The 16,638-nt window shown below is 43.0% G+C and overlaps 1 protein-coding gene across 3 annotated transcripts; it reads right to left on the bottom strand.

Annotated features, from left to right (window-relative positions):
- Positions 1-1,887: 1,887 nt before the first annotated feature.
- Positions 1,888-14,798, bottom strand: ISCA1 (iron-sulfur cluster assembly 1). 3 transcript variants are annotated; one of them, XM_059889063.1, is made up of 6 exons: positions 14,638-14,798; positions 11,780-11,883; positions 10,302-10,406; positions 7,476-7,529; positions 4,807-4,912; positions 3,406-3,701 (listed from the first exon to the last, which is right to left on the bottom strand). In XM_059889063.1, the coding sequence occupies exons 3-6, from the start codon at positions 10,320-10,322 to the stop codon at positions 3,553-3,555; spliced, it is 330 nt and encodes a 109-aa protein (XP_059745046.1). In that variant the 5' UTR covers positions 10,323-10,406; positions 11,780-11,883; positions 14,638-14,798; the 3' UTR covers positions 3,406-3,552. The 3 variants fall into 3 exon arrangements, with proteins under 3 accessions (NP_001029642.1, XP_059745046.1, XP_024851456.1); XM_024995688.2 differs by lacking the exon at positions 11,780-11,883; NM_001034470.2 differs by lacking the exons at positions 10,302-10,406; positions 11,780-11,883 and having other exon boundaries at positions 1,888-3,701.
- Positions 14,799-16,638: the final 1,840 nt, after the last annotated feature.

The raw sequence follows: 16,638 nt of genomic DNA on the forward strand, positions 1-16,638 counted from the left end.
TGATACGGCTGTAGGAGTTATTCTGCCAAATAACCATGTGCTTGGTGCTAAGTGAATATCAAAGATGACAGTGCTCCTGAGTTCCACAACCTTTCACTACAGTGCAAGCAACAAACCAAAACCCAGACACCAGCACAAACACTGCTAATGCGATTGGCCAAAGTCACAAAATGGCAGCCTGCTGGGGTTGGTGTGTTAGGGGAGTCCCTCCCACTTCACCTAAAGCCTTCCTCACGCTGGCTCCACCCTCAGATCTCATTTGGGGTTTGGCAGTAGCTTCCTCCTGCCTTCTTCATGTAGCCTTCTCCAGCTCCACAGGGGAGCCACAGCGACACTTCACAATGTAGTTGTTTTCATGACCCCCTTGGGAAAGCCTTAGCGGCTCCCAGCACCCAAAGAACTGAGTCAGTCCCAGGTCCTGGGCCCACCTGCCCGTCTCCTGCACCTTGTTCCTCATAGTCTTCTAAGTGCCTAGTTTCCTAGCGTGCTTTTAACCCTCTTTTGTTCATTCTCTTCCGTCTTTCCCCTCTAAGACTCAGCTCACACGTCATAACCTCTTAGATACATTTTTAGAAGTGCACCTGCAATCTCGGTTCTTATCACCTGTGAAAAAGTGGAAGTGTTAGTTGCTCAGTCATCTTTGTGACTCCATGGACTACAGCCCGCCAGGCTCCTCTGTCCATGGAATTCTACAGGCGAGAATATTGGAGTGGAAAAAAAAAAAAAATACTGGAGTGGGTAGCTATTCCCTTCTCTAGGGATCTTCCTGACCTTGAACCCAGGTCACCTGCATGGCAGACAGATTCTTTACTGTCTGAAGTCAAGTGAAATGAAGTCACTCAGTCGTGTCCGACTCTTTGCGAACCCGTGGACTGTAGCCTACCAGGCTTCTCCGTCCATGGGATTCTCCAGGCAAGAATACTGGAGTGGGTTACCATTTCCTTCTTCAGGGGATCTTCCCGACCCAGGGATCGAACCCAGGTCTCCCACATTGGAGGCAGACGCTTTAACCTCTGAGCCACATCCTTAAATAAATACCTTTTTAGAAGTGCATCTGCAATCTCAGTTATCATGTGTAGTGTGACCTAACTGTGGGGGTCATGGGGTTGGAGTTAGATTGCTGTGGCTTGCTGTCCTGACTCAACTACTTACCATGTGACCTTAGGTCAACTATCAATATTTTATCCATGCTATACTTCAGTTTCTCATTTATGAAAAAGACAATCATCAGTTACTTTACTGGGCTGTCGTGAAGAGTATGCTAATCAGAACAGTTCCTGGCATGAAGCAAGTATGGAATAAATACTATTAGCCTTTACCTACCATTTTATTTTACTTACTCTATTCATTGGTGTCTGTCTAATTTGTCAATGCTGAGATCTTTGAGATCAGAGCCTGTCTCTGGTTATCTTTGACGTTTCAGGGATGGGAGAGACCAGGTGCTTACAAATACGCCTGAAGGTAACTGCTAAGCAGCTTTGTGTAGGAGATGAACATAAAGCTCAAGTCACAGAGTTGGAAAAGGCATTCCGTATCAGGAGTAATACCACGTGAGAAAGGAAAGAACAAATCTGCGTGGGAGGGTGTAGGCAGCAGTTTGGATGAAGCGAATGACCCTTAGAATGAAATGGGGAAAGACAATGCACGAGAGGCTGAGGATGAGGATGAGGACTCTGGAGCCCAGAGCAGTCTGAAATGGTCTGTCAACAGGCTGCACAAGGAACCCAGCTACTGAAAGAGTGGAGGGAACAGAATTGGGTGTGGAAAATCCTGGCGGCAGGGAGACTGGTTAGAAAAATCCAGCATTACCTACTAGTAGCAACGATGGCTCTACTCCCAAATCCTGCTGTCTTAAAAGAAAAGGCAACTTTATGATCACAAAGAGGCTACTTTTCTTTTTTTTTTTTTATTGGCAATTCAATCTCTACATATATACAGTATTGCATAAATTATAAGTGGGTTGACAATTATAGTAACAATACAAATTCATAAGCATTTACATAAAGCTGCTGCTCTAGGTTTTGGGGCATCTTGTGCCAGGTACCTTAGTAAATATGTCAAACATAAAGGAACTCGGCTACTTCAATTCATAAGAACAGGCCTTCAAAAGCAGCAAATATGTCATCTCATAGAATACTTAATAAGTCAAATCCAGGAAAATTGATAACTAAAGGACAAAAGGAACATTCTTTAAGAAAGCGTGGTGATAAAAATGTTAGGTTAAAATATTAGGCTTAAACTTTTAGCAACTGGACTTAGGATCCAGAAAGTGTACACATGCTGGGAATTACAAGAAAAGATGCCCGTGTTCTGCTTCACAATCACTACCACATTCCAAAAGAACAATTCTGGGTTGCTACAGTGTCCTCTTCCCTGCTAGTATGAACTACTGTTCCAAGTCTTAGTGAAATAAGATGGTGATTCACATAAATGGGTTTTAAAATAAGACTCTTCTCACCCCAAATAAAATAAAGCTAAATATGCTTTCCAAATTACAAGGAAATCTAATCAAAATGCTGACCAGGTAAAGAAGCCAGATCACCCATTTACCTCCACTGACTGCCTCAGAGCACAGAGCTGGTGTGGCACCTCCAAGACAGGAGATGTAGGTGGTCCCCGCTCTGCCCCAATCCAGCCTGCAGTGTCGGGGGACAAAAGCCCATCAGCATTCCTCTGGTTTTATTCCCCAGGTAAAGAATTGAGTGAATGGGTTAGATGGCTTTTCAGAGAACTTCCTGCTGTTTTTTTTTGGCCTTGCCATGCAGCATATTTCCCTGATCAGGGATGGAACCCATGACCCCTGCAGTGGAAGCGGGGAATCTTAACCACTGGACCACCAGGGAAGTCCCTTAAAGAGACTTTAAGAGAAAGGATCTGAGTCAGCTTGAGGTCTCACCTCTGGGCAGACACTTAAGAGTGGCAAAAGAAATGGACTTAAAAACAGGTGGTGAAGTATTTACCTTCTGATCTCATCACTGGGAACTGTTCGGCACTATAGTTCAAGGAAAGCTTTGTCCACTATTTTAATCTAATGGCTGGGGATGCTACAGGGTGATAAGCAAATGAGGCATCTGATGCTGAAATTCTGGATGAAAAATGTAGGAACACGATGCCAAGTCTGGGTAGGAAAACAGTACACCATCACAGAACACCAGCAGTCTACACTTCTTGCCTCTGAAGGGAAGTGAAAGATCTACCAAAGCACAGCTGTTAAGAATACGTTTTCTGAAATCCTCCCAGGAAGGCCACTTTCATGGAACCAGTTCTAACAGAAAGGATGCAGGAAGGAGAATTTAACTTTTTCTTTACAGATCAGAAAGATGACCCAAAGAGAGCAATGGATTCTCATTTTCTGTCTCGTATATAGAACAAAAGTATCAATTCTCTGGAATCTAACACACTGGCTTCATTTTCGAATGCATCACTTTATTTTCCTTGGAAGGCAGCCATACATTACACACCTTAATCACGTGACAGTCACATGGTTTCTTCAGTAAGCCCCAGAGCTTCCACAGGTCTCCGGCGGCCTACAGCCCGAGCAGTCCTGAGGAGTCAAATGTTAAAGCTTTCTCCACAGCCACATGTTCCTTTGATGTTTGGGTTATTGAACACAAACTCACTGGATAATTTGTCTTCAACATAGTCCATTTCTGTTCCTAACAGTGTTAGCTGTGCTTTCTTCTCGATGAACACTCTGACTCCTGAGGGAGAAGAAAACGTTGAGTCATAGAACATGAGTCATGCTCACCCTGGAACGTGCTGATTCAAAGCACAACTGAACTTTAAATAGTAACCACTAACAGAAGTCAAACAAGACGCTTTTGAATCTGTCTCATTTCCTTTAAGGAATGCAGTGCTCAGTTTCCTGTCTGTCCCCTTTCCTACACAATAATTTATGTCAAAAACAATTGTACTAGGCTAGACAGCTGTACACAAGCAAATTCCATGGCAATTCTATGTAAAACTGAAATTTGCCACATGATGAAAATCTGTATATTCTCAGTAAGAGTGCTGTAAAGATGCAGTCAATAACATTAATGAACATCCTGAAATGACATCTGTGCACACAAAAAACCTCCAAGCCTAGAGAAACACAAAGGACTATGATACAATGGACTGATTTAATAAGATGAAATCAGAGTGATCAGGACAAGTAGTTCTGTTTTTCTACTTACGGATTGGAAAACTGATAACATAACTTCCTAGTTACTATGTAGGTGGAGGTAGGTATCCTCATAAATACAAATGGATTAAGAAAGCTTTCTTCCTTACAAGAAACTGAGTCAGATAAAAGATTACAGGATTAAGATACTTTTATGCATTGATTTTAAAATAATATTTACTTATTTGATGTAGATGCTTCACACCAAAGTGGTTGGTTCATTCAAGTGGTTGAAGTTTTATCATCTTAAAATCTTTAGACACACAATGATAACCTTTCATAACTGAAACAAGTAAGTTTATCCAATAATATATCAACTGGTTACTAAGAGGACAGCTCCGGGGTAAACTTGATTGGGTTCAAATGTTCACAAGGCCATTTCCTAGCTGTGTGACCTTACGCAAACATATTTAACCTCTTAGTGCCTCAGTTTCTTCATCTGCCAAATGGGGGCAATATAGAACTATTTGCATTTAGTTGCTGTGCATAAAACAGTTAACATATGAAAGCTTGTTAAACCACGTCTCCCTCATAGTGAGCATTAGACACCATTCTTACTATTATCATCATTACTCTTCAGGCTTCAGAAGGCTCAACATTTTAGGTAGAACAGAGTGCCCAGAAAAAGTTTGTTTAAAGCTCACCATCTTGAATAACTTCTTCATCAGAGTCTCCTTTTGTCTTTGTATATTCTAAAGTGTAGGAAAGGCCATTACAACCCCTGGTTCGGACACCAACTTTCACACCAACCTGAAAAGGCATTGTAAAAGTAAACTTGGTTTTGAGGTAGCACAGATTAAACAATTATATTAATAAAAGCCCTATCTGATATTCATTTCTTCAAAAGTGAAAGATAAATATTAGATTTCTGTTATAAAATGTCCCTTTAGGAAGCAGAATGAGAAACTAGCATATAAACATCTCAATTATCTACACGTATCACTACAATGCTGGCAGGGATCTGAAAAAGAATAAAAACCAATTATATACAAAGAAAAAATACAAAGGGAAAACTGCCCCCCAAAATTATAGTCATCGCTACTATAAAAATGAGCTATGTGTTTCTTCCTGTTTTCTCTCAGCCTATGTCATATAAAACCTAAATTTCTTTTGGCTACATCATACAGCTCGTAGGATCTTACTTCCTTGACCAGGGACTGAACCTGCCCCCTTGGCGGTGAAAGCCCAAGGTCCTAATCAATGGACTTCCAGGGCATTCCCCAAGCATAGCTTTTATTAGGAGTAGAAATAAAAAAGTTTACTCTCTGTTTTTTCCACTTAAAACATTTCCCCATGTAATTAACTTGCATAATTACCATTTGCAATTAATGCCTTTATAATATTCCACTATACCTAAACCCAAGTTCACTACTTAACGATTACTATTAGCCATTTAGTCTGGGAATAACCATTTTTAAGGGAAGAATTTTAATCCAAAAAGGAATAATCACCTTTGCTTTTTTTAAAGGAAAAAAATATCCAACAGCAGAGATGACTATCTAAGAAAATTGGACTTTCTCAAAAATGTTTTTGCTCCACGCTCCCAGAAGTCTCCCTACAGGTTCACCAAGGTTCATAGGCCGTCACCTGGCAATCTCATTTTGCCTCTACGTGACATGGGGCCGTAATTCTGTAAACATTCTCGACTACCAGAAAGCAAAAGATTGCAGTCAACACAGACACAGGAAATTTAAAAAGTGATCAAAGAGCACTTTTAAAATACTAATGTCTGCGTCTGTGTAATTTTCTAACATTTCCCCAATTTCTATTCTGGGGTCCCATCTTCTTTTTCATGTGTGTATATAGCATTATCATAAGAAGTATCATTTTAGTAAGCTCATCTTGTTTCCCTGAAAAGCAGTAACATGTGCTTGCTCCAGTAAAGTAACTATAACGTGGGAAGACAGCTGGTGAAGAGCGTGAGTTAGATGCTAAGCCATCTGGGGGTTCTGAGGAACCGGAGCACTCAGAGCACTCTCTTCTGTCCTCAAACAAGGAGACAGTAGTCTTACCACACTTTCAGAGGACAGCTTTGAGAATCTGTGAGGAAATTCCACATACTCAACATGATAAATAATAAACTGCCTGACTGAAATTCTGGAGCACATGTCATAAATATTTAACTTAGCTTTTATCTTTACAACAGAAGACTCACAGTAGCAGGAAGTTCAACTATCAGGAATAGACTCAGGCACTTTAGGTAACTAGAGTTTGGAAAAGGAAGTGCTTACGCCACAAGTAACACCTGATGAAGCACCTGGTCAACCCTTTTCACATCGTGAACAAACATGCCTCAACACTACAAAGCAAAATTGTGTCAACTCGTCAATTTATGCTCTGGTCTTTAGTCTACCCAAACTGAGTTGGAACACTGATACACTTTAGATTTAATAATTCTTAGGAGGAACATGCTAGAACTCCCATTATACCGTAACACAGATTGTGCAAAAGAACCCAGAAATTACTCTGTTGTCTAATCACCAAATATTGATTGTTTTGGAAGTCATTTACATATCCCTTAGATAATTAATGATGCACTAAGATGATATGCACACCCCTTGTTGAACAATTCTACATCTAAGAATATAGTCGACATAGATGAACTAAGCTACGCCTACAGGTCTAGAGCAATGGCATGCTACAGACAGTAAATACATGCTGAATAATATTTGTGGCAGCATCGAAAGAGAACAACCCCAAAGACCTTTTATATGAGAGCCTGGCTACATAAACTTGTTCAGTGGAATATACTAGTCTATGCAGCCATGAAAAAGCATGAGGACCTTACATAAGGACAGGGAAGGATGTTCACACTATATTATCAGGGGCAAAGCAAAGCGTTATCACAGCCTGCATGATATGTTTTCACCCAGGTAGGAAAAGAGACACACATGCAAACGTAAAAAGCAAAGCCCAGGCTGGTGGTTCCCCTCAGGGAATTACTCTGGCAGAGGCGAGAGGTGCTGCTAAACATCCTGCAATTCACTCTCAACAAAGAACTACCCAGTCCAAGACATCACCGGTGCTGAGGCTGAGAAACCCTGGTCGAGGTATAAATAAACTACAGATGTCTCTGCAAGGACACGAGGAGGCTGCCTCTTTGAAGGGAGAGTGAACAAAGAATGTGGGGTGAGAGAGTGACTTCCTTTTCATAACAACCTGTGTTATTTGCATTTAACAATCACGAGCATATTTCACTTTTTAAATAAAAACCCCTAATTAATGAAAGTATACTGTTTATCACAAGATAAACATATTGTGGAAACACAACTTCAATTTGTTAGGAAATATTTGTCTGATTGGTTTTACTTACATGTTCAGGCTTATCTTTAAGAAGTTGTTTTATCTTGTTTACTGCTGAAGGTGTCTGAAAAAAGAAAAGGTTATCAAGTTGTTAGTTACAAATTTTTCGTTCTTCAAAGCATTGTATTTCCTAGGCTTTAAGAATTCAGGACTAATCTTTAACAAATTCATGGGATGAATTTATGTTCCATTCTTGCCAAAGTACCTTTTGGATTTTATGGAGGCATATGAACTCTACTCAATTAAAAACACTTTAAAATTAAAAAAAAATATATCTACTAGCAACATCCTCTTCATCCCTCCTTCCTCTACTCTGGTCAAGGAGGGGCTCCCGTCATAATCTCTATGGTACTATCTACTTAGATCACAAACTTAATTTTTCTGGTCAGCATATACTTTGTATCCCTACATGATGCTCAGCAAAAGGCACACTGTCTGACACCCAGAAGGCACTCAACACTCTGTGAGTGACATCAAGCGCTGCACTGGGAGAGGCAACTTTCAGGCATTTTCCCTGTTGGTCATTATTAACTCTGTTGCTCATTCTGCTTACCCTAAACCTATTCAGAGCCAACAAATGCACACTTAAGAGAAAAAAGTAACATAGAGTAATAACACATCAAATAACACAGAGTGTGCCTCTCATGCCAATCCCACCAAATGTTCAGATTCCTAAATCAGCATCTCGGATATCTAAACGACCAGAACTACACTAGTCAAAGATACAAAGAAGGACACATAAGAGTTTTCAGGAGAAATGCTGTTTAACTGAGTCTAGTTTTCTCAAAATAAAATGTCTCGATGTACTTACTACATGTGTATAGATAAACTTCCTTGAGGAAAAAGCTTTTCCAGGGAGAAAGCCTGTCCCAGGGCATTCTTAGTCTACTTCTTAGCTGTGTCTTAGCTCAGTACTTGGCTTAAACAGGGATAAAAGTCCCTCTTCCTCAGGATTCTTGTGAAAAGTAAATGAGCAAATTAATGAAGAGCATCTAGAACAGTGCCCGGAACAAAGAGCTCAACGTAAGCCATCTGTTACTACAATGATGAGAGTATGTCATCATGAAGAGGCATCTTTCCTACTTTTTGTTTTACTAGCTCCTCCAGCTGGCAATGCTGTGCTGGCTCTCTAATTTCTATACATGCATTTCCCTGGTTATTAAATTGAGTGGACATTATGACCATCACTGGGGCCGTAACTCATGCCTGTGCTGGGGGAGCGGACTCCACGGATGGCCCGGGTGCGCTCTTTCACTCCGTCTTGTGGGGGCTTGGCCAGAAATGAAGATGCTGAAGCAGAGTCTGGGCCCAAGAAAAGTCATGAAACCAATTTAGAAGGTTGAGACTGGCATTAAAAAAATCAACCCTCTCCCTCCCCACCAAAATAGAAGATAAATCAATGCACTGAACTTGATTCAGTTTGTGAAACTTTGACTTCGGTTATTAATACATGCTGTGTACATATTTCTTACTGTGCATCATTGAAAAAAAAAGTTAAATGAATCACAGTGGGTTAAGGTTTTAAAAGGCCATTTCCCACAGTTCTATCAGAACAGGAGCCAACAGAGCAACAACTTGGAATGGGATGGTGGTCGGGGAAAGGAGGAAATGCTGAAGGATTATGGATTTTTTTTTTTTTTTTTTGAGATTACAGTATGTCAGCTTCAAATAGTTACAGAAATATTAGTGAAAAAAATTTTAAGTGCTTATTTACCCTTCTAAATGACTGCCAGTAAAAACTAGCTTTCCAAAATTTCCCGGTCAAATTTCCCTTGTGAGAGAAATTAACCTAATTACTATCAAATTACAATCAACAGATTTTCAGTAAATTAAAAAATACATGTCACAGCCACCGGAAAATATCTGCTGCAAGTCCAACCTGATGTGGAACCTTGGTTTATAGCTGGTGGCTCGGAGGTGTGCCGCTGTGTGATATAAGATCGGGGCATGCACGCTACGCTGCTCCTACACCCCCTGGTGTTTCTTTTCATCCCAACCAGAGACTGGACCTGGGCCAGTCTCTGGCAGTGAAAGCAACAAACCCTGACCACTGGACAACCAGGGAACTCCTGAGCCCTATAACTGTCTAACTTGTCTAATTTGCCTTTACAAAAGTAACATGTTTCCTTTTTTTTTCAACTCCTGGTAGAAAACACTTAAGCAACCAAACAAAAACAATTTAGAGAGAGTGGTTCACTTATCACAAAGTGGTTGATGTTCAACATCTCATACTGAAAGGAGCTTGAGGGAAAAATAACCTGTGTTGGGGAACTGTCATTACAGGAATCAAAACGTGTCTTCACTGTCTAGTGTCAGGCAGAAACCAAACGTACCCCCTTGGGAGGAGTGCTATTAATGAGGATGGATAACCTTGCTGAATACTCAATTCAGGGGAAAGAATCTTCCAAGAGATAGATTTTCAGAACAAGTCAGAACGACTGAACAGGAAACATTTGGGATCTAAGATCCTTCCAGGAAATAATATAAAAACTTCAAAACAACACGCTGCATGCCTAATGGCTCTCCAACTTCAACATACTCCCCCAAACAATTCAGAAACCCACATCTGTCCAAGAAATTTATGTATAATTAATGAGTCTAATTCACCTGAGATTTGGTCAGTGAATTAAAATTTAAGCAGCCCCAGAAACTCAATGAAATATAATGATGTCTTTCATACGTGTATCACAGAACAACACATTCTTTCAAGTGAGAGTATCTTTGAGTGAGACATTTTGGCCTTAAAAAAATAAGAGTTCCAGTCTGTTTTTGTTGCCGAAATTACGGGAAAAGGCACTGTAGATGAAAAAACTTTAACTACTTCATAGCAACATACTTTTACTTTATCCAATGCCATAGGGTTTCTATTCCTTGTAGCAGAAACTTTCCATCCTCAATACTGTATTTCCTTAGTCATTCCCCAGGCAATTTTCATTTTTTGCTGTTTAAGGAAACAAGATTAAAACCCAAAGTTAACTCCATGATTATGTATACTAAATATGAGCCAACAGCTACAACCTATTTTAGTTTCATAATAAATCTGACATTTTACAGTTTAAAAGATGGCAGATAAGTAGCCAGTGAATATTACAGTATACTCTGTTTAATTCATTCTTTAACAGCTATGGCATTATGGTGCTGTTTCCCTTTTGCCTTTTACTATTTCTGTGTCTGCAGGTAATCATTGTATCTATTCACAATTTGTAGCCTACTTTTGAAAGTTTAACATGCTTCTTATTTGACACACAGTATAATAACATACATATATTCACTGTTTGCTGAGTACTTTCCAGATGCTTAATGGTTTATATACATCATCATTCTGTGATTTAGGTATTAAAGATTAAATATTCAAAAAGTTGCACAGGACTACCAAGTCAAAGAATGAAGAATTATGACTCCCAAACCTTTAAAAAAAAAATAATGATTTACAATCATGATTTACCTATCTACCAACAGGATTCACTCTAATGTAACTGACCTTTCATTGTTAGATATTCAGGCTACTTCCAACTGTTTCCTGTGTAATACCCCTTAAACTATCTCCATATACAAATCCCACAGCTTGGTCACTGTTCCAAAGGACTTCTGGGCTAGTTCTTCAGTGAACACTTCCTTGAGCCCCAGTGTATTTCACTTATATTGTTTCCATACCCTTCTCAACCAGGTGCAGCTAAAAATTAAGCCTTAAGACACTCACTGTATATAATAAATCAACTTCTCTCCGGTGCATCAAGAATGATGCTGGCTATGTGCCATTAATCTTTACAGCTTTAGCTGAGCTTTAGGCCAGCTGTGGGTATATCTCTAACAGCAAATTAGGGCTGCAATGATTCTAATTTGTATAATGGAAATAAAGGGCTCTGCCAGCAGTGGGGGTTTCCCAGGTGGCACTAGTGGTGAAGAGCCTGCCTGCCAACGGAGGAGATGTAAGACACGTGGGTTCCATCCCTGGGTTGGGAAGATCCCCTGGAGGAGGGCATGGCAACCTGCTCTAGTATTCTTGCCTGGAGAATCCCATGGACAGAGGAGCCTGGCGGGCTACAGTTCATAGGGTCGCAGAGAGTCAGTCACGACTGAAGTGACTGAGCATGTATGCATGCCAACAGTGGAATGTTAAATCTTCAAATTCTTTGGTTAGCCAGAGTAAAATTACTCTGGCTCCTGTATGTTCAATACCATTCATCAATTCCTGGGTCTGCAGGGAAGTAGGGGAAGGGGACGTCATCCGCCCTGGATGTTCTCTGCAGGTATCAAGGGTACTGCCTTTGATGTGGTGGGTTGAAATCTTATGGTATTCTATCAAGGACCTACCTTGGGCTGCATAAAAGTGCCTGGGACTAGTCTTTTAAGTCTCTCTTTCCAGCAAACGGCCAACTTCTCCTGGATTAACATCAGTTACTGCTGATAATTTGGTGCTGAAAACATGGAATCATATTTCTTGCTGACAGGTATAGCACTTCTCCAAGGTTGCAATACATCTAATTCTTGTCAAAATATATCTATGTCAAAGCTTATATATTTAGCTAACATTTCTCTCTTCTTACCAGTTTTATTATCTCATTAAATTTGCTCTCATCTCTCTTCACTCATTAGTCCTTTGATGATTTCACCCCTTTTGCACTTAAATGAACATGGTGGTGTTAAATGTTTGCAAACACTTGAAAATTAGGCAGATATCAATACATGTGGTTAAAGCCAGTGTGTTAAGACTAGGCAACACATGCCAGGATTAAAATGACTGCAAGCCTGCTACCACAGACCTCTGGTGGAAAGCAACAGGAGTGTGTTCTGGCACCAGCTAAGATCACAGGGAAAGGGACTGAAGTGTACTAGAGAGTTAAGTCGGATAAATTCACACAATAGACTCCTGCACGCTAACTGGAAATGTTGATATAAGTAAGGCAACACAGAGTCCTTGTGAACTGAGCACTGATATGATAAAGCAGTGCTGGTGACAGAATTGGCCTGGTAAGCTAGAACAAGTAATCGGGTATAAAGGAGCAAGCATGGATTGAGAGCTCAGGTCTGAGAAAGTGAGCTAGGTTATCATTCCCAGTCATTTCTAGAGGTGCCAAAGGCCTGGCCCATGACTGTGTCCCAGGAGGGTGGGAAATGTAGGTCTTAGACTTAATGGTGTATCCTTCAGAAATGACAATGGGCTTGGTGGCACAGAAAAAAGGAATGCAGAATACAGGATCACCTCCTTATGGACCTAAAACACTGACCCATTATGAAAACAAATTCTCCCACCTGATTGTGACTTTATTCTGTTTCGCTAAATCCTAATTTTCCGGCAGCAAGCCTTATGGCATTCAGTTCAGTCGCTCAGTCGTGTCCAACTCTTTGCGACCCCATGAACTGCAGCACGCCAGGCCTCCCTGTCCATCACCATCTCCCGGAGTTCACTAAGACTCACGTCCATCGAGTCGGTGATGCCATCCAGCCATCTCATCCTCTGTCGTCCCCTCTTCCTCCTGCCCCTAATCCCTCCCAGCATCAGAGTCTTTTTCCAATGAGTCAACTCTTCACACGAGGTGGCCAAAGTACTGGAGTTTCAGCTTTAGCATTATTCCTTCCAAAGAACACCCAGGGCTGATTTCCTTTAGAATGGACTGGTTGGATCTCCTTGTAGTCCAAGGGACTCTCAAGAGTCTTCTCCGACACCACAGTTCAAAAGCATCAATTCTTCGGCACTCAGCTTTCTTCACAGTTCAACTCTCGCATCCATACATGACCACTGGAAAAACCATAGCCTTGACTAGACGGACCTTTGTTGGCAAAGTAATGTCTCTGCTTTTCAACATGCTATCTAGGTTGGTCATAACTTTTCTTCTAAGGAGTAAGTGTGTTTTAATTTCATGGCTGCAGTCACCATCTGCAGTGATTGTGGAGCCCCCCCCCCCCCCGCCCCCAAAAAGTCTGACACTGTTTCCACATCTATTTCCCATGAAGTGACGGGACCAGATACCATAATCATTGTTCTCTGAATGTTGAGCTTTAAGCCAACTTTTTCACTCTCTTCTTTCATCAAGAGGCTTTTTAGTTCCTCTTCATTTTCTGCCATAAGGGTAGTGTCATCTGCATATCTGAGGTTATTGATGGCATTAGATTGAACGAAATCCATGATTCATTCTCATCTTTTTTCCCCAGTCTTCAGGAAATGCTTGCGCAAAGGTTTCTTAACCAAGAGTCGTGTGTGAGAAGAACGCTGATTGTAAGTTTTCTTATGAAATTAATCTTTTAAAACTGCAAATAGTGACTGCTTAATGGGCAGAGGGTTTTCCTTTGGGGCCAGGTGTGTGTATGAACTACAGTTCCATAATACTGTGAATGTATTAAACGTCACCGAATCGAACGTTTAAGAATGGTTAATCTTCTGTGACTTTTCCCTCAGTTAAAAACAAAACAAAACTGGGCAGTACGAGGAACCAGCATGCACAGTTAATCCTGTTAAGGAGCTACAGCACGTACTCTGGTCCCCTTTGAGTGTGTTTGACCTTTCACCCTGAGTACGTTGTAAACTCACTCAGGATAGAAATGTAGCCTTCTTTCTTCTTTGTCAGAGTCACTACGGCCTAGGACTGCTGGAAGCACAGAGTATCTCAAAGCCTCTTCCACCTCAGACATCAGGAAGCAACCCTTTGTGCACTGCAGCTTTGATCTTCGCAAGGGGGGTGGTGGGCTTTGTTGTCTGTGCTCTCACGGCCCTCGCGCACACCACTGAGGTCCTCCGGCTGGGCTCGACTCGGCTCCTTCATAAGGGCCTCAAGCTGGTTCATTCACCCGTTACGCCTGGAACCTGGCACATCAACCTCTAAACCACCCACGATCCCCAGCACTGCAGCCCCTACGCGGCCCCAGGGTCCCGGAAAGCCGCGCTGGACTGCCGGGGGCCACGCTCACAACGCCCCTCCCCCCTCCGCACGCTACAGCGCGCGGCCTGCTGGGAAACGTAGTTCCTGGGCCCAGGTTCCCGGAGCCGCGCCCGCCCGCGCTTGTTTATCTCAGCAGCAGGGGCGAGCAGGCGGTGAGGGCGATGCGGCGGCTGCGGAACGGGTCTAGGGCGCAGTCGTCGGGCCGTGCAGTGTCCCGCCACCCTGACCTCCCACCTTGCGGGGGGCAGAGGTGAACCAATGTCACCGGCCCGGCCACGCGCCCCAGCCACTCACCAGGGTGAGGGCGGCCCGGGTGGGCTGCAGCTTCCTCTTGCTCACAGCCCGGACAGTGGCCCGGACTAACGAAGCCGACATTCTCGCCGTCCTGCCGCCCCGGTGTCTAGGGCTGGAGGTCGGCCATCTCAACCTCTCTCCATGGACACCGCGAGCGCTCTGACGCCACAAGCTCCTGCGCACGGAGCCCCAGGCTCCACCCCTCGAGGGCCCGCCCTCGCGATCGCTATTGGGCGATCCATGTGAGTGACAGGCGGGGGGCGGGGCGCGACGCTAGGGCCTCGGTCACGTGACGCGGGGCGCAAGGGTCAAAAGAAAGGTCGTCTCTTTGCCGGCTGTCTTGGCTCGCAGTCTCTAGCGGCGCTGGGGCACGTGGAATGAGCTCCGCCTTGTGGACTCTGGGGGCGCGCGGTACCTCGCCCTGCCCTCTGGACAAGGTGCGGCGCCGCCGATTAAGAGCTCAGATAAGTCCACAGGCCGGGGAGCTGCAGCTTTCAAGGACAGAATGGATCCGAGGCCCGGGCAGCTCCACACATTGCCGTCTTCCTTTTTGGTTCAGCGAGGCAGTTTTTAGGAGTGTAGGATTACCGCAGATCAATAAACCACCCTTCCGCCTTCCCCAAGCTGGTAGGGAGGTTGAAAGATGGTACTAATGCAAAGTTCGCTTTAGGTTGGAATCCAATCTTACTGTAAGATGTGACTGGACAGCTTGGGGGATACTCTTATAGCGAGTATCAGTCGATAACTTTATTGAATACCTGTTGCTTGTCAGATTTTGTGGCTCCCTTTTAGTCCACAAATATTTCCCGAGCCCCAGGCACTATGCTGCTGCTGCTAAGTCGCTTCAGTCGTGTCCGACTCTATGCGGGGCCCCGTCCATGGGATTTTCCAGGCAAGAGTACTGGAGTGGGTTGCCATTGCCTTCTCCACCCCAGGCACTATACCTGGGCATTATTAACAGGAAGCCCGGTAAAATGGAAGGAAAGAGATCGTGGTAGGAAGTGCAGCAGCGGTTGCAGATGGGAGGAAACCACAGGAAAGGAGGCATTTCTCGGGGGAAGTGCTAGAGGTAAAGGGGGAAAGGAGGGGTTCTGTGGAGTGGTGCTGGGGAGGATGGATTTTTTTTGGGGGGGGAGGAGGATGGATTCTCGAGCAGTGTTTTGATGTGGAAAGAATTGTTCAGTGTTTTGGTTTTTTTTTTAATTTAAAAATGCCGGGCCTGGGCTGGAGTGACGAGTTTGGGCTAGGAGAGGGCTCCCGCTTGTCCCTCGCTGTGCGCACCACCGCGAGTGGAGTGTGAAGTGTTTATTAGAGCCCAGTTATATTTCATCCCTCAGATCCTACATAATTGGTTAGTTAAGAATTCAAGTGATTGTCTCTCTGCTATTGAGATGCAATCACACTGACAGTAAGAGGATGGTTATTTTTCTAAGCCCCGCTATACACATAAGAAACTGGGATTAGGCGATGGTAGCGTGGAATTTTGGCTTATCTTCAACTAGGTGGGTGATCTAGGTCAAGGCATGTTCCTTCTCATCCCTTCTACTACAGGTATGGTGAGAATTAAACGAAAAGCTCTTGAAAGAGTACAGGGCATACAGGAGCATTCCATGAACTGTGCTAATGGGTAATGCATACTGGAAGATGCCATAAATTGTGAAAATACTTTATATGGTACAATACCATTATACATTTGTCTAAACCCCCAGAATGTGCTATGCCAAGAATGAATCTTAAACAATGGACTCTGGGTGATAATGATGTGCCTGTGTGGGTTCTTGGATTGTTAACAAATGTCCCATTCTGGTACAGCATGTGGACAGTGGTGGAGGTTGGGGCACTGCACACTTAAGGGAACTCTGCTTTCTGCTCAGTTTTACTGTGAACCTAAACCTGCTCTAAAAAGTAAAGTTGGTTAATAAAAAAGTTAAAAAAAAAAAGCCTTGCCATGCTCTCCTCCAAGGGATCTTCCTAACTCAGGGATCAAAGCCCCATCTCTTA

Source organism: Bos taurus, chromosome 8, assembly GCF_002263795.3.
Source record: "Bos taurus isolate L1 Dominette 01449 registration number 42190680 breed Hereford chromosome 8, ARS-UCD2.0, whole genome shotgun sequence".
Classification (NCBI taxonomy): domain Eukaryota; kingdom Metazoa; phylum Chordata; class Mammalia; order Artiodactyla; family Bovidae; genus Bos; species Bos taurus.

What these genes read in the sequence shown, in the direction of transcription:
- ISCA1 (NM_001034470.2), bottom strand. Translation starts at nt 14,718, where the DNA reads ATGTCGGCTTCGTTAGTCCGGGCCACTGTCCGGGCTGTGAGCAAGAGG. An exon ending in TTAAAGATAAGCCTGAACAT is followed by an intron (nt 4,913 to 7,475) that starts GTAAGTAAAACC and finishes ATGCCTTTTCAG; the next exon opens with GTTGGTGTGAAAGTTGGTGT. An exon ending in TGAAGAAGTTATTCAAGATG is followed by an intron (nt 3,702 to 4,806) that starts GTGAGCTTTAAA and finishes CTTCTCCCTCAG; the next exon opens with GAGTCAGAGTGTTCATCGAG.